The sequence below is a fragment of the Pteropus alecto genome, unplaced genomic scaffold, assembly GCF_000325575.1.
Source record: "Pteropus alecto unplaced genomic scaffold, ASM32557v1 scaffold39, whole genome shotgun sequence".
Lineage (NCBI taxonomy): Eukaryota > Metazoa > Chordata > Mammalia > Chiroptera > Pteropodidae > Pteropus > Pteropus alecto.
Genome location: NW_006443568.1, coordinates 5962537 through 5983164, shown reverse-complemented (window position 1 = coordinate 5983164; position 20628 = coordinate 5962537). Strand labels below are relative to the sequence as shown.

Below are 20628 nucleotides of genomic sequence, written 5' to 3'. Positions count from 1 at the left end.
TGACCATTTTCTCAAGAGATCCATGACTGGAGTTCAGAAAAGAAGTAGCTATATGTCTAAGATAGTCACTTTAAAAATGAGTAGGAAGGAGGAAGGTTGGGCCACTAGCTTGCCTTTGAAAGTTTTCCATCTTCTAACCTATCCAACATAGTGTATGGAACTGAGTTCCTTCTTTATTCTTTAGACCAGAATGCTTTCTTTTTTCCTTCTTTCTCTACCTTGGTTTGGCACAAAGTAAGGCACTGTTTACTCATTCAAGTAAACTTTGAGTACCAATTGTGTACTAGGCACTGGGAACACAAAACCAATAAGAAATGGTCCTTGGATACATGTTTGAATGAGTGAATCCAGGTTCGGCTCATGGTAGCTTACTACTTTTGATTTCCCCTAATTGAAATCTGTCATTTTGGGACCTAGTTAGTGTTATAGCTGTACTCTACAAAGCCTTGGTGAGGACTGAATTCTTTCTGAGGCAGTGTAGAATAGCAGTTGAGAATGCAGACTCTGTAGCCATTATTTTTACTTTGCTCATATCCTAGTATTTTTACTTATCAACCTATCTCTTCTCAATTCATTTGCATAAGTTAAAGATGAATTAAAATTCTTTTTAACTCTCAGAGTTCTATCCAGTTAGTACTGTTAAGTAACAACAACAAATTGAAATCCAAACGAACTTAAAAACAACAACAAAAATAGCTAGATCAGAAAGGTGACACATGAAATGAAGTTCCAAAGGGGCTATAAAGTATCTTACCAATTTAATATTGTTCCATAAACTTCTCATTGCTTGAGAAGAAGAGGGACAGGATGTGGTTATTTTTTTTCCAATTGCATGCACTATTAAAAAAAAATTGAAACAATCACAAAATTATGGAGACAAAATACAAATAACAGTTTTTAAAAATTTATTGAGAGTTAAGTTGCTGACCTGAAACCCCATCACCCCTGAATACTTTAGTTTTCTTACAAACCAGGGCATTCTTTTACATAACCACAGTATTACTATTAAAATCGGAAAATTAACATTGTATTACTACTGCTAACCCTCAGGCCCTGCTTGGGCACTGAGCTCCCATTCTGGACTGCTCAGGGTGTGGATGCCCTCATCACCTTGCTCCTCCCCACACTAGATTGCTCTTTGCAGATTTCTTCCTCACCCAACATAGGCTTTGACCCCACTCTGGGCCACCATCTCCCTGCTACAACTCTCATTCTCACATTATTCTTTTCTTGCTCTGCCCCTTGCTTTGGGAAGGAAGTGGCCAGTAACTGGGTCCCTATAACTACCCTACATAATATAGTTGTTTAAAACAGTCAAGTAAAATGAAGTACTTAAAGATTTTCTGTTTCTAGAACTATTGCACGACAACTCCAAATGGTGTACCTCAATCCTTGTCAATTTACTTTCTCTTTTAAGTCTACAGATGTGGGCCTATCTGACTGGACTATACTTATCTCAGTGTTTTATAAACTTTTTTTTTCCCAAATGAAATCTTACCTAGAAGCTCTTTTTTAGTCCTTCTTCTTCTTTGCTACCATGGCCTACTGCGAGGCTGGGAGAGCCATTGGGAATCAGCAATAATCGACCTCTGCCTAGGAGAGGCTCCTAGCTTTCCAATTGCTCTGGATGGAACCTCCCGCAACTCTGGTTTCCTTGGGGCTCTGCTCCCTGCACCTTTGGTATAGAGGCTTTCTTCTGGTTGGTTGGCCTACAGCCCTACTACTTTGGCCTTCTTGAACCTATGATCTTTAAATATTTCAGAACTGACTTTTTAAAAATAAACTTGAATTAACTGAACAGCTTCTGAATAACTACCATAGAACCCTAGGCTTCTACAGAACATAATTTGAAAAAAAAAGTTAAATCTCATTTTAAAAAATGGCAACCCTCCTTCCCTGACTTGTAAACTTGTGCTGTCATATTTCAGGCTTTCCCTAAAAAATGCATGCCAGTTTCCTTCTTGGAGAATTGTGTAGGGTTTCTCGAGCTACTGTTCTACAGAAGGAGCAAACAGGAGAGCTTTAAACTTAGCTGTCCATATTTTTATCACAGCAGAAATCTTCAAGAAACAACTTAAGATTATTTCCTCTTTTATTGCTCTTTCCTGGACCTTTGTGTAGGGAGGAACAGGTGATAGACTAAGGTGTTTGAGTTCAATTTAGACGTCTTAGCTACTGTTGCCTCTATGAATTCTGTACCTCACTAACGCTCTAAGAGTTGAACGGATAATTAAGGTTTCTTGATAGAGCTGTTGGCCTCAGGTTAATAACCTCTATTCTAGGATGTGATGTGAGGGATGTTGGTCAAAGGGAAGGGAAGGACTAGAAATGAGACTGCATAGCTGAGAAGTAGAAGAGGTAGGATCCAATTAGGCTGTGATACTTGAATTTAACCTATTTATCAGCTATTTCTTAAGAACTATCAAATCTGCCTCCATTCTATATATATGCTATTAGTAAAGTAGTAATACCTACCTCTGGCTGACCTAACCACAAAAGGGCAAGTTTATTATAAGGATACAAGATTGTCTTATGGAACTTGAGAACAGGGATATTTCTGGGCCTTGGGATGATACTATACTAGAACTAGACTAACAGGATTTTCTTTCATTTCTGTTTCAAGTGAGGCAGTTTCGTTAATAGATGGTGATTATAAATCAGGAAGATTTTACAAAATTAGGACCTGAAGTCATCTGAAATGAGGGGTTCTGCTGGGGGTTGAGGAGAGAAGAAAGTATTTGCTTATGAAAACCTAAGGAAAATAGTTTCAGGTCTTAATAGTGTCAAGTATAATTGGGAGGAAAAAGAGAACTGAAGACAATACCATTAGATTTATCTAAATGTAGCAGTGATTTATCCAGCAGAGTAAAGGGGCATGGTTGAGAGCTACTAGATTGCTAGTTTTCTCTCTGTTTAAAACCAGGAGGCTGAGCAAGAATACCTCTCAGGTCCCATTCTACTGCAGAGCAGTAAGACTTGCTACCAAGGCAGCATCAGCATCACCTGGGAACGTGTTAGAAATATACAATTTCAGGTACCACTTCAGACCTACTGAATTGTAATCTATATTTTAACATGATTCATAGATTTAAATAAATTTGTTATATCTAACAATGGCTTGTTATATAGACATTAAAAAAGATGTATATGTGTGTATGAATTGCTAAAATATATTAAGTAAAATTATGGCTGTTAATGATTTCATGATTCCGTTAAAAAAAAAAAACCACTGTACATATTAAGAAGTCTGAAAGGATATAAATAAAATTGAATTATAAATTATTTTCTTTTCTTCATTATTAATGAATCGTCTGAACTTGTAAAATGAGCATTTGTATTTTTAATTTTATCAGGAAAAAAGTAAGTTAGTCTCTCTTTTTGAAGTCACTTCAGATTTCACACTTAGCATAGTGATTAAAAGCGTGGACTCTGGTGCCTGCCAGAGTTAGACTTTACCACTTCCTGGCTTTTGACATAGGCATAGTAATTTGACCTCGGGAAGCCTTGGCTTCTCATCTATGTAATATGATTATAATGGAACCTACATCTTGAGAGTTTTGAGGATTAAATGAGATATTGGATGTCCAATGCTTAGCAGTACCTGGACATAGTAAATGCTTGATAGATGTTAGCTCTAATTACTATCACTGTTCCCTTTTTTAAAGATCCATTTACATACACATACCCCTCAAAAATAGCAATGATAGCAATTAAAAACAAGAAAACAAAACAGTAGACTAATGGCCTTGGGTAAGTATCAAATTGTAAAGAAATAAGATCAGGGTTTCCAAAACTCCACACAATTAGAGTAGACAAAAGAGATTAGGTTACATATAAATCTATGGTATTATTCTGTAAGACTAGCTGTGAATTACCTGCACATTTCTTTTAATGCAGCTGTCTCCCAAATTATTGTCTGTTTTATTTCTTTGTGACAGGGCACTTGAATTAGCTTTAGCAGAAGAGAGATGGAGGAGCCATAAAACGTTAAGGATGAATTCAGGAAGACCCGAGACCATGGAAAACTTGCCTGCTCTCTACACTATTTTCCAAGGAGAGGTATATTCTTTTGGCTTTGAAAACCTACCATTTATGTTAAGCATAGATTGAGGGTAAAAAAGCAGCTGGGTTTGGAGCTCCTTCCATTTGAGAATATCTTGAGCATTATAGTTTAAACGGGAAGGTCTAGTGGAGCATCTGGCTATCATATGAAATTTCCTCTAAGCTTCAGGGCCGTCCAATTACATACTTGATGTCTTCATTCGGATACCTTACAGCATCTCTTAATTATGTTTTAAACTGAATTTTTGGTTTTCTCACCAAATCTGTACTTCTGGATTTTCCTATCTCAGTAAATAGACCTACTGTCCATTCAGGTACCCATGCTAGAAATCCAGACATCATCCTTGATTTCTCCTCTTGATTTAATCTTGATTTTCTCTCTCCAGACCATCAGCAAATCCTATCATTTCTACCTTCTAGATATATATCTCTGGCCCATTTACTTCTTTATCATGGAACCACTTTAGTTTAAGCTCTCCATCTCTTGCCTGGCCCTTTCTGACATTGCTACTTCTTTTGTAGTCCCTCTAATCTGTTCTTTACCTCACAGCCAAAATAACGTTTTAAAAACAGATTGGAGCATGATGTTTTCTCATGACTCTTCTAGGCTTATTATAGTTGAATATATCCAAACTTGTTTTCGTTATTCTTATATGACTTAACCTCTACTTAATCTAACAATGTTGTTTTGCTACTATACTTGTTTCTTAGCCACTCTGGCCTCCTTACAGCTCTGAACATTCTAAGCGTGCTTCTTTCTCAGGACTTTTGCACATACTCTTTCTTCTAACCCCACTTTCCCACCAACTTCTCTTTATCTTTTAAGTCTTAACCCTAATGTCATCTCCTCAGATCTTTTTCTCACCGTTTATTATCTAAATAGAGATAATAACTACTTCCATATGGTTGCCATGATGATTAAATAAGCTGTCATCTGTAAAAACACATGCTTGAGATGTAGTAGGAATTGATATCATCTCCCTTTTCTTGAAGCAAAAGTAAAGCCAAAAAAATGGTTTTTAGTGTCTTATGAGTGCCTGTAGTAATTTAACTATATAATTTTTATGGCATTTATAATTGTTATATGGTCAACAAAAGTTTTACCTCCTAATAATGTGAGGCCTTTGAGGACACACTTTGTGACTGCCAGTTGCTATAGATAATTGTGGCCCTTGACTACTGTTGTCGATCCCAACTTATAATAGTCAAGATACAAAGGGTGATGGCGTTCTAACAGATAGCAAACAACTCTGCTCTTCAGAGCCTTCGTCCTTTAAAGCTCATATTATCTCCAAAGGTCAAGGTACCACAGCTTAGGAAAAGGAAGTGATAGCACTGGAGATGAAATAGAATTTTTGATCTTGCCTGTCAGATATTGCAAGAAAGAGAAGAACACTCTGCCCTTTACAGGCTGACTCAGATTTCTAGTGAAGCGGCTCCTGATCTACAGCTTTTTCTTACGTGGGATAGGATTTGAATTAGTGCAGGTTTTATATTTTGCTATTAAGGATGGATGGGTTAGGGTAGTGTTCAGGAGCACATTTTGAAAAATAATGGTTTAGAAGTGACTAGAATTAGGAAAAGAGAAATCTCACGATACCTTGGAAAGAAGAAACTTTTTCAGAATATTCATCCAACAAACATTTAATGAGTGCGTAATATTTACAAAGAAGACCTGATTACTTTAAATTTTTTTTTTTAATTTGTAAGCCTAATGTATTTCACACATTTTGTGTCATTGATTCTATCCAAAGAAATTGTTAACCCTATTTTATGGATAAGGAAACTTCTCAGAAGTTAAGTAATTGCCCAGATGGTTGTTAAATGGCAAAGCTAGGATTCTAAATCAAGTTTTCTCTCAGAGTCTGCTTTCTGCTATACTGCAGCTGGAATCGTCCAACTGTACATAAATGCATCGAGGAACACAATGACCTATAAGAGAACTCTTGACTGAATTGAGGTATAGGAGGGAGGTAGATGGTAAATCTGGTTGTTCCACGGTTGTTTTTTTGTACCTCTATTATGACATTAATTATAGTCTGTCTTGTATTATTGTTTTTTGTATATGTGTATGTCTTCACCAAATTGTCTTTGTTACCTTTGAAGAAACTGATAGTGCAGTCCATAATCTAGGAGTTCTTCTCTTCAGGGCTGGGAAATGGGGGCAGTGACTGAATAGCTGAGAAGCCAGTATTCAATCTTCTCTCTTCTGAGAGGCATCTTAGTGTTGGAGTCCATTAAACATGATAGGGAGTGCAAGCATAGCAGTGGAAATTGGGATTTGGCTTAGCCTACCTATAGCCAAAGAAATATTGAGGGGAAATTGCTGTTTGTAAGGTGGAAATAGCATTGGACAGAAGTCAAAAAACTTCTGTTCTCTGTCTGGTCATGCTACATTCTAATTTTGTGACTTTGGACAAGAAACTGATGTCTATGAGCCTCAAATTCCTCTTTTACATTCTAGAGATAACTCATTTCAAGGCCTGTGCAACCTCTGATGGTAAATTCACTTTACCCAAGCCCTGAGTTTAGTTAATTACTGAATTTTTTTCCCCCTGAGCTATTTGACTAATTATTCTTGGAACACCAGGACAGACTGTGTGATCATCTATAGCAGGTGCCATTCTGTTAATTTCAACTCTGGCTACGTCCTAGGAGACACAGTGATGGAAACACCTGGTGCTAGAAATAGGGAAGAATGCCTTTTCCTAATTGAACACTCGAGTGCCTCCATTCTGGAGCTTATTAACCTTTCCTTTTGGGAGAGGCCAAAATTAAGGCCTGTTATGATATTTCCTCAAAAGATCATAATGTGACACTGGAGCTTCAGGACTGAGAAGTGAGATTGTCTTAATTTACAGCAGCAAGGTGATTTGGGCCCCAACTTCCAGCTGCTACTTTTAAGTGGTTAGATGGTTATGTCCTTTCATAATGTTATGCAATGTGATCCGTCTTATCTTCTTTCTAGGACCCTGGAGCAAAAACCAACTGCCTTTGGTTGGTTCAGAAAAAAAGAGATATGCTTTTATTGTAATTAAAAAATTTAAGTCATCTTTATCCACGTAGGCCTGTTTTACAGAGAACAAATTGCTTTGTGAACTTAGATAAGCACTTCATGTCTCTGATCTTCACTTTTCTCATTTGAAAAATAACATGATTGGACCAGCTAATCTCATAAGTCCTTCCTCCAGTTCCACCTTGCTTTGATTTTAAATGTAGTATCTGCCTGATTGTACTGTTTCTTTGGGACTGTCTGGTCCCTACCCCAGCGTAGCATGTTAAAATAGTTTCAAACAATTGATTCTTAACCAACTCTTAATCTTCTATCTTAGAGAGTTAGTTCAAGTGTTCATCCCCATATCCCCATTAACAGTGAGAAGATTGGATATTTTTATCTATTTTTATCCTAGTATTGAAGTGAGTAGCGATGCTATTTGGTGAAGTAGGAGGCTCTAGACTAGGAGTCAAGGGATCTAGCGTCGGTGCCTAGCTTGTTTCTAAGTTAGTTGTGTGCCCTTCCACTAGTTACTACCTTTCTGTGCTTCAGTGTCTTAGACTGTAAATTATTAAAAAGCTATAACTTACTGAATGTACATTGGGTGCCAGATACCAGTGCCCAGTGCTTTATGTACATCATTTGTTATCTACAACAGCAAAGTGAATATAATGGGAACTTAGGCCCTGCAAGGCAAGTTGTTTTCAAGATCCCACAGGTAAGAAGAGGCAGAGCTGGGATTAGAAGCCACGTATTTCACTCCTACACCTATGCTAGTTCACCTCATCTACAACATGGGAACCCACCATCTATATTTCCTCAGATTATTGCCAGGAGCAGATAAGATATCAACTGTCACATTGCTTTTGGCTGCTAGAGTTTTATATTTAAAGAAAACCCATGAGCAGCTCTCATGTAGTTAGGACTTCCTGGGTTCAGATCCCGACACTGCTGCCTACTGGCTTTGAACATTGGGCCAGTTACTTAGTCTCCATGCATCAGTTTTGTCATCTATCAAATGAGCATACTAATAGTACCAGCATCATATGGTGTCATGAGAATTATGTAAAGCACTTTGAATAGTGTTTTGCATATAGTGAGTATTTAATTATATTAGTGAATTGCAGTACAGCAGGGATTGTCTTATTCCTTCCTCTTGTTTTAGTTGTGGTGAAGCTGAAACAGTGATTGCCCCAGATGAAACAAAGTCACTGAAAAGAGTAAAGTTTATATGTCTAAGATTATATTGAATATTTTATAAAAAATAATAATGAATGTAGGATAAATACAGTATGTAGTCACAACTTTAATTTAATGCCAATTCTTAGGTGGGGGGTGGGCTAGAGGATAGGGGAGGAGAGAAATAGAAGAAGTAGGGAGTAATGATTTATCTGTCAAGGGATCTGGACCTTTATTACTATTACACATCACACAGTATGTAGCTGAGCAAACCTCTGACTTCTCCATCTTAGGTCAGCTCTTTCTCTGATTATATCCTCTCAGATTCTGTCAGATGTCTATGTTGGCTTTTTCTCTAATTATCTTGATAAAACTAAGACTCTGGTTTAAAGTGAACTAGAGCAGGCTGTATGGTCTGGTTTGGTCTGAAATTTAGGAAAAAGGCATGTCCTATGTGATCTATTCCAAATTATTAAAGTTCTTTGTATTGGAGGGCTTGGAGGCTTCAGTCCCAGCTAGTGTAAAGTGTAACATTAATACTTGATTTTCTGACGTTTGTTCCTTTTGTTAATATACCTCTTTGGAGATTTCAGTAGTGTTGGGATTTGGGCATTCCTACATACTGTCATACCATTTGACAACAGTCCAGTCTCACCATTGTTTTTAACAGGTTCACACATACCTGTCAGTCTAAATTTCAAAAAGAACCAAAAGGATATTTGACACATCACTCTGAGGCAGTTTTTGCAGCATACAAAGGCAGTCAGTACGAAGTAGAAATTCAGGAAGACAAGGTTAAATGTTACAGAATAGAGAGTCTCATTTGTGTGACACTGATTCTTTGGTTTGTTTGTTGTCTTTATAGGTTGCTATGGTGACAGACTATGGAGCCTTTATCAAAATCCCAGGCTGTCGGAAGCAAGGTGGGAGCCTGTAACTTGAAATTCAGCCTTCCCATTCTACTCTCTCTGCTGTCACCTCCACTGCATTCCATTTATAGCTGTACATTTTTTTAGGCAGTAGGTTTTTGTTTTTGTTTAGAGATATGAATACAGACAAGTGATGACAATTCATTTTCAGCAGGTCTTAACTCAGAAGAATGGTGCTCTCTGTCTTGGAGGGTGGGATGTGGCATAGGTATTTGGGTTCTCTTCTGGAACCACCTCTTCCCTAAATTTCACTTGTGACCCTAGGCACGTCACTTGACCTCTTTGGTCTAGGATTTGGAGAAAGCAAATTATTTACTCTCTAGAGTCGACATTGTGGGTTCTCTAGTTATGGCACATGGAAAGGAAATAGTATTATAACCAATACAAGTATTATGCTTTAAATTTTCTTTACATATTGATAGGCATTTGTTGAACATTTTTGGAGACTCTTTTTCTCATCTATTTATTTTATTATATAAAATTTATATTTCATATTATAATATTTATATTTATACATAAAATCATATTTATAGAATATTATTTGTTTCTCAAAACATTTCTGTTAAGCAGAAAAGCAAGTTTCACAAACCGGTAGTCTGCTCAGAGTGACTTAGCTAGGTAGTGGCACAGTTAGGTCTAGAACCCAAGCCTCCTGATTCCCAGCCTCAAGCCCTGCCTACTACATCATACTACTAGAGGATCCATGAACTTAACTTGTTATTTCTTGTGCTAAAATAAAAATTTATTTAAGTTTTTTTTCTTTTTTTTTTAAGGCAAGGCAACCCTTGGTTGACCTCACAGATTGCAAGGACCTTGTCAGCTTACAATCCATTATTTTTTATTTTTTGTGCCTACAGTACCTGGTCTTCCTAGGTGGTCTCTCATCCAACTACTAACCAGGCCCAACTCTGGTTAGCTTCTGAGATCAGATGGGATTGGGCTTGTTCAGGGTGACAAAATTTATTAAAGTTTTTAATGGAGAAATGTACCCATAAGGATGTTATTAGGAGAAAATATAGAATAAAATTTGATTGCATAAAAGTCAAAAACTTTATTGCAAAAATTATCATAAAGTACAGTTGGGAAAGAATTTGTAGTAGATATGACAAAGGACTAATAAAAAAGGGCAAAGTAGGAAAAGGGACCAAGGATATGAAAAGAATTTATAGGAGAAAAAATAGTAATTGATCGATAAATATCTTAAAAGATGCTTATTCTAAATTTGATTTAAAAATAACTTAAACTGTGGTACATTTGTACAATGGAATACTACTCAGCAATAAAAAAATGACAATGAAGTATTGATATGTGCAACAATGTGGGTCAATCTCCAGAGAATTATGCGAGTGCAAAAAACTAATCCCAAAGGTTATTCACTTTACAATTCCATTTGTGTAACATTTTTTTTTTTACAGTTATTGAGATACAATTCACATACCATATTTTTTACCCAAAGTTGTACATACAATTCAGTGTTTTCAGTATGTTCACAGAATTTTGGAACCATCTCCACAATCTAATTTGAGAACATTTTTGTCACTCCCAAAAGAAATTCCATGCCTATTAATAGTAACTTACCTATTACCCTCTCCCCCATTCTCCCCTCTGCCCACCCTTAGGCAACCACCAGTGTACTTCTGTGTTTATATATTTGTACATGTGGTCTTTTGTGATTGTTTTCTTTCACTTAGCATGTTTTTAAGATTTATCCATTTTATAGTGTGAATCGGTTAGTACTTTATTGTCTTTTATTGCAATTTTAGAATGTGGTATGGAATCAACAGTCAGTTCTCCAAATCTTTTATTCTCTGATACCAACTAGGTATCTTACAGTTTAATTCTGACACTAACTACTTGAAGGTGGCATCAGATTCCATAGGTTTAAGGGCTTAGTCCCAGAAGACTGCCCTCATTTCAGATGCCAATTGGAAGTATAACGTCCCCCGACAGGTTACCCACACTTCTGTCAGACTTGGTTACAAATTTAAAAGTTTTCACACCACCCTCCCAAGTTTCAATAATTTGTTAGAACGACTCACAGAATTCAAGAAAATGCTATGCTTACTATTATTACAGTTTACTATAAAGGAAACAAATGAACAGCCAGAAGAGGAAGTACGTAGGGCAAGATCCAAAAGGGTCTCAAGTGCAAGAGCCTCTTGTCTCTGGAGTTGAGGTGCATCACCCTCTTGGCACGTAGATGTAATTGCCAACTCAGAAGCTCTCCAAACTGTTTAGAGGTATTTATGGAGGTTCCATTATGTAGATGCAATTGATTAAATCGTTGGCCATTGTTGATTTGATTCAATCTTTAGCTCCTCTTTCGCCCCTGGAAGTCTAGAGATGGGACTGAAAGTTTCAGCCCTCTAATCACATGTTCGGTTCCTCTGGCGGTTGTTAGTCCCCATCTTGAAGCTCTCTAGAGGCCCACAAATAGTCACTTCATAAAGTAAACTTGAGAGGTGCTTGTTATAAATAACAAGATGTTCCTGTCACTCAGAAAATTCCAAGAGTTTAGAAGCTCTGTGCCAGGAATCAGGGACAAAGACCAAATATGTATTTCTTATTCTACCACAGTATCAATGTTGATATTCTGGTTGTAATAGTCTGCTATAGTTTTGCAAAATGTTATCATTGGAGGAAACTGAGTAAAGGGTACACAAGATCTCTATTATTTCTTTCAACTATAGGTGAATCTGAAATTATCTTAAAATATTTTTGAAAGCAATTTAAAATGCGTAAGATCTTTGAGATTAATAAATATTAAAAAGATTGCTATTAATACCCAGTGTTGGAAATGGGTATTTCCAGCAATAGTTTTACTTATTATTGGGAACATAAGTGGTTACAGATTTTGGCAATATCTGTTAACATTTTTTAAGTATATGTGCTGCCAAAGCGAGTACTATTAACATTTTTAATATGCTTACCCTTTAATTTAGCAATTCCTTAAGGAATTTAGTTTGCAATATAGAATTAGATAAATTACCTACATCTATGCAGTGGACTATACGATGTAAAAAGAATAATAACTATTTCTAAGATACTTTGATGCTTGTTCCTTCTTCATTTTACCAGAAAAGGTCAGTGGAAAGTTTCCATACAATTCTACAATCCTAATACCTGGCCGATGGCAGTTGTAAGACACCACTGATTATAAGAAGCATTCTGATTTCAGAGATGTTAAAGTGAGGTGGGGGAGTGCTCTTAGAATCAACGAAACAGAATAGATCTCAATAGAAAATGTCCAAGATAATAAAATGAAAAGCATGTTACAAAAGAGTTTGTATAGCATGACTCTCCTCCCATTTTAAAGCATGTACACATATGCCTGTGTATTTTTTAAATTATTGCATATGTTTAGAAGAAAGTATGGAAGGATGTCCAACAAATTGTTAACAGTAGTTACCTCTGGGGAGTTTGGTTTGCTGAGGGAGAGATGTACATGGAAGAGGGATTTAAACAAATTTTTAAAATAAAATTTTCTTTAAAACAAAGTCCAGAAGTTGATCACTGGCTAATAAAACCATGCCCTAACCTTGGAGACTGCTGTGCTACAAATTGCATCTGGGCATTAGAAACGGCTTACCAATAGTTTCCAAGTCAGCAGCCAGTGATCTCTAGTAGTTTCTCATTTGGTATTGGCTGAGATTTAATGAGGTGGAACTCATCCCCATGCCTATAGGGCATGCACCTCTTTTATTCCGAAGACAGATTTTCTTGTTAGTGAAATTGCTGTAGCTGCCAGTACCTAAAAGTCCCATCCTTACTTGAGCATTAATGTGACACTTTAGAGACTATGTGGGGATTAAAGGGCTGCCACCTTCCAGCAGTCAGTCTTCAACTCACTTGTGTCCTGTCAGATGATGCCTCTGATTGTGGCTGCCAGTGAATCTGTCAATCTGACTGCTGAGACCAGCCTCGGAGGGAGAACTCAGGGAGCTAAGTAATTAGATGGAAACTCTGAGTTCTAATCCAAGACTCTTCTGTAGGTTTATTAGATAACTTGGGCATTTGACTTCCTATAGTATATTTTAGCTTCTCTGCTCTTAAAGGGAAGGATTAAGTCTCACCCTGAAAGGACTGAGCTATGAAATAACTCTGGTCTTCAGATTTTAACATTTTTGATTCAGGCTGGTAGACTCTATTTTGGGTTATTTTTCTCAGAATTTTCAGAATTTTTTAACCACCACTGAGCTGAAGGTCTCTTCCTAGTATTCAGATTTAAACTAGGTTTTCTTTCCCCTCTCATGGAATTGTCCAACTTTCTGTGATAATGGAAATGTTATGTTTCTGTTCTGATTTGATTTCTGACACACCAGCTTTTACTGAATTTAACAATTCAATTAAATTCTGAATCTATCTACCTGGAATTAGTGTCAGATCCCACAAGTTAAAGAAGGTCAGTCCCACAAGACTGCCCCCACTTTAGTTGCCATTGCAAGTTCCAAGCCACCTGTACTTCTGACTGGCTATGAATTGGGTTCCCGCAACCCCCTCCACAAGTTTGACAATTTGCTACAATTGCTCACAAATTCAGGCAAACACTTTTCTTATGTTTGCTGGTTTATTATAAAGGATACAATCAAAAACAGGCAAATGGAAGAAAGAGATGCTTAGAGCAAGGTATGGGAAGGGGCACACTGACTTTTCATGTCCTCTCTGGCACACCACTTCCCAGCAAGCTGATGTGTTCGCTAACCTGAAGCTCTCTGAATTTCATTATTCAAGAGTTTTCGTGGGGCTCAATCTCTAGCTTCTCCCCCACTTTCCTGGAGGATGGTGGGACTGAAAGTTTTAACTCTGTAGTCACTTGGTTGTTCTGGTGACTAGCTCCATTCAGAGACTGTATAGGGACCCCAGCCTAAGTCGTTCATTAGCATAAACTGGTATGATCAAGAAAGGGCTTGTTATGAATAATGAAAGATACTCAATCACAAATTTAAAGAGTTTTAGGAGTTCTGTGCAGGGACAAAGACTAAATATGTTTTTGTATTATACCACATCTGTGCTGTCCAGTGCAATAGCCACTGACTTTTTAAATACTGTTTATTGTAATTAATTTAAATTTAAAGTTAGTCTATGGCCATGCCACCCTGAACATGCCCGATTTCATCTGATCTCGGAAGCTAAGCAGGGTTGGGCCTGGTTAGTACTTGGATAGGAGACCACCTGGGAATACCAGGTGTTGTAGGTGTTTAAAAAAAATAAGTAAGAAAAAATAAATTTAAACTTAAAAAAGTTATGTGGCTAGTGACTATCCTTTGCCCAACAGCACTAAACTATGAAATTTCAAGAGCAGATAATTCAATGTTATACTTTTAATGTGCCTTGCTTATGGCAGAAGCTCAAATAGTTTTAGAAATAGATTCAGTTTAGCAGATAATTATTGAGTTCTATTTTCTGGTCACTATTAGGTGAGAACACAGAGATAAGAAAATAGTCTCTGCAGCTCTCAGACTGCTCAGTCTAGAGATATGAACAAATTACACTGTAGTGTAAAAACTTCTATTGACAATAAAGGAAAGAGGTGAAAATTACAAACCATTACAGGACAGCTGCAGCCTCAGGTTTAGCGAGTGTTCAGTGAATTTTATTAAATGAATTCTAGTCCCAGCTCCACCAATTACTAGTTTCTTGACTATAGTAAGTTGCTTAGTTCTTGAGCCTTGGTTTCCTTATCTGTGAAATGGGAATGATATGCATATTTTAGAGCTTCTTGACTAGCAGGATCATGTTTCTTTTATCCTTGGATTTATTTTTGCTTAGAGTATTGTGGATGTTCATTAAATGATTGAATGAATCCACAATCGCAACAAGATAAAGAATGTGAAAGCACTTTAACTTATGTGCTTACATTATTGTCATATACCGTTGGTTGGAAATAACTCATTTGAAAAGCCTAGAGAGATTCAGATCCCCCAAAAGTAAAGGGAGACCTTTTATTTTGACTTTTTTTTTTTAGCTGCAGCTGTCCTGTAATGGTTTATAATTTTCACCTCTTTCCTTTATTGTCAGTAGAAGTTCTGAAAGAAATTATAGTTGAACCTAACGCAGTTGGAAGAGTACTTTAAGGGAACTGTAATAGGCTAACTCTGTTTTTCTCATATGATGATTGAAATGCTAGCCCTTTGTAAGTTGTCAGAACTTTTTTTTTTATCAGCAGACACTCAGATGGAACTCATTCCATTTAAGTGTCATGGTGAGTTTATTGAACATGATGATGGACTTCATATGCCCTTTAGGCATTTGTGGCTTCATGTCAGAAATCCAGGCACAAACTGCCCCGAAGCACTTTCTTCCATCTGGCATGACAAGCAAAGCGTTTTTTTGTTTCTGTTGTTTTTTTTTTTTTTTTTTTTTTTGCAGCATATGCTAAAACAAAATTAGATGTGTTTCTATTATTTATAGGTGAGATCATCTTTCTCCTTTTTTAATTTAAAAGATAATACAGATAAATAATAAAGAAGAAAATGTAGAAATATCAGTATGATGTAGGAGACCTGACAGACTCATATTCAAACTGTAGTTCTTTCTTATCAGTTCTGTGACCTTGGACAAGTTACTTGTAGACTACTATTTCCTCATGTGAACCTATGTCACAGAGTTGATGTGAGGATGAAATGAATGAGTTGATACACTGTTTCTCATGAGGTACCAAGCACAGAGCAAGGGGACCTTAAATGTTTTATTTGGTGCCCTGCACCATATATTTAATCCAGCTGGTGGTGTATGTGGCTAACAATGAATTTCCTCCCCAGAATTCAGAGAATTCTGAATTCAGAATTCTGCCTTCTGAGAATAAAAATGATGATGATGAATCCCCCATACAAAAGATAGGATTAGCCATAGATAGAAATATACTAGGTAACTGCCCATAAATCTGTGACCGAAGAGATGAGAGCACTCAAGACTTCAACAAAATAATCTGGGTATAATTCTAGGATTGGAATGAAATTGTAATTTAAGAGGCTGAAATCTAATTGATTGCCTTATGTTCTGTCTAAGAAGAGATTAGATGAGCAGGTGGGAGATTGTCAGCCTGGAACGTAGTAAAAGAAAGCTTGAGAGCCTGAAGTTGGCAGTATCTCTTTTGCCTTATTTAGGGCAGAAGTGAATCTGATGACAGGAACTAGAGAGATGGATTCTTTTATGAGGAATTGATAGTCCATTAAACCTTTGTAGACTGGAAAAGTATCTCAAAACATGTGTCTCCCTTTTGTTCTGATTTTATGTTGAAGCAATTTCTGATCACAAATCTAATTTTTCCGGTATTTGATACTGGGGCAGTAGGTAGTTTACCTAGATAAAGACTGGAACCTTTAAGTATAAGAAAAGTATATCCTCTATTGTAAATTAGTAAATTGGCAAATTGTGTCTATTTCTGAACTGATCACTAAATTGACAGTCTGGTTAATATATTTTAGTATATAAGCATTTGCATACTGAAGACTCCTGCATTTACATCTCTAGTTTATACACCTCCTCTGAGCTACAGACTTTACATATCTGACTGCCTACCTGACATTTGCTTTTAAGACTGAGGGCTAGACTATTTCCCTTTTTTTAATTCATCCTGTAATAAAGCTTTTTGGTAATAAGCCATTAATGTCTCAACTATAAAATATCCTACACCCTAGTATAACTATTTATATTCTCTTTTGGTCTGTGTCCATGAGACATAGTTTTACATAATTTCAATCTTAGTGTAGATATCATTTTATTATGATTACATGCTTATCATAGGAAAATAAGGGGGAAAACTACAAAAGAAATGATCATTTTGTGATATTACTACAGAGAGATAGGCAGTAAGTATTTTGGTGTATTTCTTTATAGTCACATATGTACATAAGATTTAACATATTAAGGTGATGATTATACTCTATTTTGTAACTTTTTACACTTAAGAACCTTAAACGTTTCTCCATCTTTTAAAATGTTTTGTAAACAATTAAATGGCATTATTCTGTCATTCAGATGTACTTTTAATCATTTCAAATTGTTTCTAATTTTTTGCTATTTAATATTTTGAGACATGCCATGTTTAACCAGGCAAGATGCCTGGACCAAAAAAATACCCTGCTTTGGGATTGGGTGGGAGAAGGGCAAAAGGTTAATGCCATTATTTCTTTGTTTTGGGTGCTCCAATAAATAGATTTTCTGTTTCAGGAAAGAAAAAAAGATGTTCTCTCCAATAGATTAGGTTCAACATTCATTTCCTTCACAACTTCCATTAGCATTTGAAGAGAGAAGTGAATTTTAGAATTAGAGGACAGTTGCAGCCAAAAAGTGTCAAAATGAAAAGTTTCCCTTTCCTTCAGGGCATTTCCTCTCCACATTTCCAGTTAGGCTGGTCTGCTCATTACACCATCACAGGGAAGGAAAAAATACCCAGTTCCATGAATTTTACCAGATTTGGAGATTATGTGATGGTCTGAAATTTTAAGTGTGGGTTTCATAACGTATATAAAACATTTTGAAGGCCCCAGAGTTATTCAACGAGATAGGCTATCAACCTCCAGAATCAGATGAAGTAGGTTCATTTATCTTTAGAATCTAGATTTTCTGTGGAAGTATTAATATTATAAACAATTGTAATATGCTTTAAATTCACACTTCAGTCATGAGATAGACAACATAGCATGTTAAGAAATACATAGGAGAAATAGAATTTAAAAGTCTATTATTTCCTCCTTTCATCCATTGTTGCTATATGATTTACATCTGGTAAAATGAAAAACAGACCAACCTTGAAAATTCCCTGAGCAGACAAAACCAGTTTAGTCATACAAGCAAAGCTTAATTTAGCTTATTTTGCAAATTAAAAGAGATAGGCTATCAACCGCCAGAATCAGCTGAAGTAGCTTCATGAGACCCAGTGACCATGGTCAGAGAAAGCAGTGGCTTCTAATAGGCGTTCCAATCAGAGTTACAGGCAGGTGCCAACAACTGTGTGAATACATGTATGTGAGAGAGAGATTGACAGAGAATAAAGGTTAATAATTCTCTCAAGAAACCTTGAGGGAGGTAGTTATTTTAGATATAATTCTTTATCAGGTTTTTTTCCGTAGTTTTAATGCCTGGTTTATATTCATTCAAAATAATTGTTTATTATATTTACTTCCCTCAGAATAGATGTAGTTTTCTCTGTTATCAGAACATTTGAAAATAAAAAGTTAACCTGTAGTTTAACGTATACCCAAAATCCTAATTTAACCACTGTTATGGCATTTTAAATCATTTTTTTCTAATATTTAAAAGCTATTTTAAGCATTTGTAATCATTATGCAATTTTGCATTGTATTTTTGATATGTACATGGGAAAATGCTAGTTGCCTTCAGTGTTTGGCACATAGTAGGCACTCAATAAATAGTACTAAAGAATGAATTATTGACATATTTTTACATAATCTTTTGAATGTTTTTAATACACTAAGTGGCTATACCATAGTCGACTTAACCATTACCCTATGTTGGATATTAGGTGGTTTCTTTTTTTTTTCTGTTTTAAAAATACATTAAATTTTTTTAATGTAGATTGCTTTTCCAGATGCATATAGCTTTTTCTATATATAAAATTATTTTCTTAAGACAGAGTCCAGAAGCAATTATAGATCAAATTAATTATTAGTCAGAACTCTTGGTGCAAGGGACAGAAACACAGTTGTATGTTTTCTTAATTTTGCTGGAGAGAGCTGGATAAATCTAGCTTCCATCAGGGCTGTATCAGGTGCTCAGTTGACAACCTCAGGACTTTGTCTTTTGATTACTGATGCTTTTTTTTTGCTTCCCTCTGGCTGACTCTTGCCACCTGGTGGTAAAGATCGGCATTGGTAACTTTGTAGTTTATAGTCTTGACAAAGTCTTGAGAAAGAGTCTGTGTCCCTGAAACAATTACTGTGGTGGGGATGGGGGATGAAGTACCTTGATTGACTAAGCCTGTGTCATATGCCCCCAGTTGGGAGTTAGGTCAGCTCCAACCAAATTACATGGACTGACCAGCTTGTTTTAGAATGTCAGAAAGATGGTTCTCCCAGGAAAGGACCTAGGAAAGACAGGAAAATAAATATTTTATTGAATGTCATTATTAAGTTATTTAATAATTATTACTATAATTTTTAATTTTATTAAATATTTTTAGCCACTGATAGCCATTGCTAAATGATTTCTAAAACTTTAAACTAGCCTTAGCAATATTTCTTATTTTGCTATATTCTCATCAACATTGGGTATTGTTATTTTCTAAATATTTCGGTAATTTAATAGATTAAAAATGGCACCTTATTTATATTTCCTTTTCTTAACATCTATCATAATTATTTTCTGTACCTGTAATTTAAACGTCTGCTTACTCTTCCTTTGGATAGATTTACTCCAGTTTACCAAGCTATTTTCCAATTATTGGTCATTTAGATTGTTTTAGAATTTTTATTTTGAACCTTTGTAGGTAATAATACTGCTAATCTTTTTATATACCCATAGGCTTTTGCCTCTACTGAATTTTTTTCTTTTGGAAAAATTCCAATGATGATATTCTAGCAACAAAAGTATAAACACATCTTTATGCCCAGTGCTTTTAAAGAATTTTACCTTTATATGTTTATCAGTATTATGTAACTATAATTTTTGTATCAGATCTTACTAACATTGAGCATTATTTTGAAGAATATTTGTTGATAAGGGATAAAAATGATCTCAAATTTTTTAAATTTGGTTTTAAATGAATGAGCATTTTTTTCAGAGAATTCCCAGCTCCCATCTTCTCCTTACCTTGTATTTAGAGTATAAATACCAGATATACCCTGTGCTTTATTTTATTTCTTCTTCATGTGCCCAGGTCTGGTCCATCGAACTCACATGTCATCTTGTCGTGTGGATAAGCCCTCGGAGATAGTAGATGTTGGAGACAAAGTGTGGGTGAAGCTTATTGGCCGAGAGGTAAAGTTCTCTGCAGCTTTCATATGGTTAGAAAGGATTAGGAGAAGCTGAGATTTTCTGGGTATTTCATGTTGGTAAGTGTGTGTATGTTGTTAACTATGGCTGATGATCATGTTTTGAATCCTGCCACCATAATCTGACCTGAATTTAAACCTTCTGGCTGGCTATCCTACAAACTCAGAAGCGATGGTGTGAACTACAATAAGTACATGTTTATAAACCTCCCTCCCTGAATTTTATCCAAATGGTGGACGTGAAGAAAAAAAAGTAAAGAACTAAAAGGAGGGAAGGAAACTTCAAAGAATTCCTACTACGTACACTTCAATTTGGAGCAAAACAAAAAAGGACACAGGGTTTCCAGTCATTTTTCCTAATTTCTGGCACCATGCAGTATGAGGGAAGTGAGAAAGCTTTGATAGACCCTGTTAACAACTCCCTTGAGGGTACAGGGCTGTGAGTGTGGGCAGACCATAGGAGAAGTATGAACATACACTGAGGCATGCCCTTCTCCCAGAGAATGAC

General features: G+C 36.1%; 1 protein-coding gene and 1 non-coding gene across 3 annotated transcripts in view; both read left to right on the top strand.

The window, feature by feature from the left end:
- Nucleotides 1-20628, top strand: part of ZCCHC17 (zinc finger CCHC-type containing 17) — a 45939-nt gene that overhangs the window by 4314 nt on the left and 20997 nt on the right. Inside the window, exons 2-5 of one of the 2 annotated variants that reach the window (XM_015598778.2) lie at nt 2924-3034; nt 3939-4059; nt 9102-9159; nt 20006-20106. In XM_015598778.2, coding sequence (XP_015454264.1) covers nt 3994-4059; nt 9102-9159; nt 20006-20106 — 225 coding nt within the window. In that variant the 5' untranslated portion in view covers nt 2924-3034; nt 3939-3993. The remainder of the gene's footprint in view (nt 1-2923; nt 3035-3938; nt 4060-9101; nt 9160-20005; nt 20107-20628) is intronic. The other variant, XM_006924314.2, reaches the window with a different exon arrangement.
- On the top strand, nt 14244-14362 carry LOC112473039. Its single transcript, XR_003043879.1, has one exon. It is a non-coding gene; the product is annotated as a 5S ribosomal RNA (ribosomal RNA).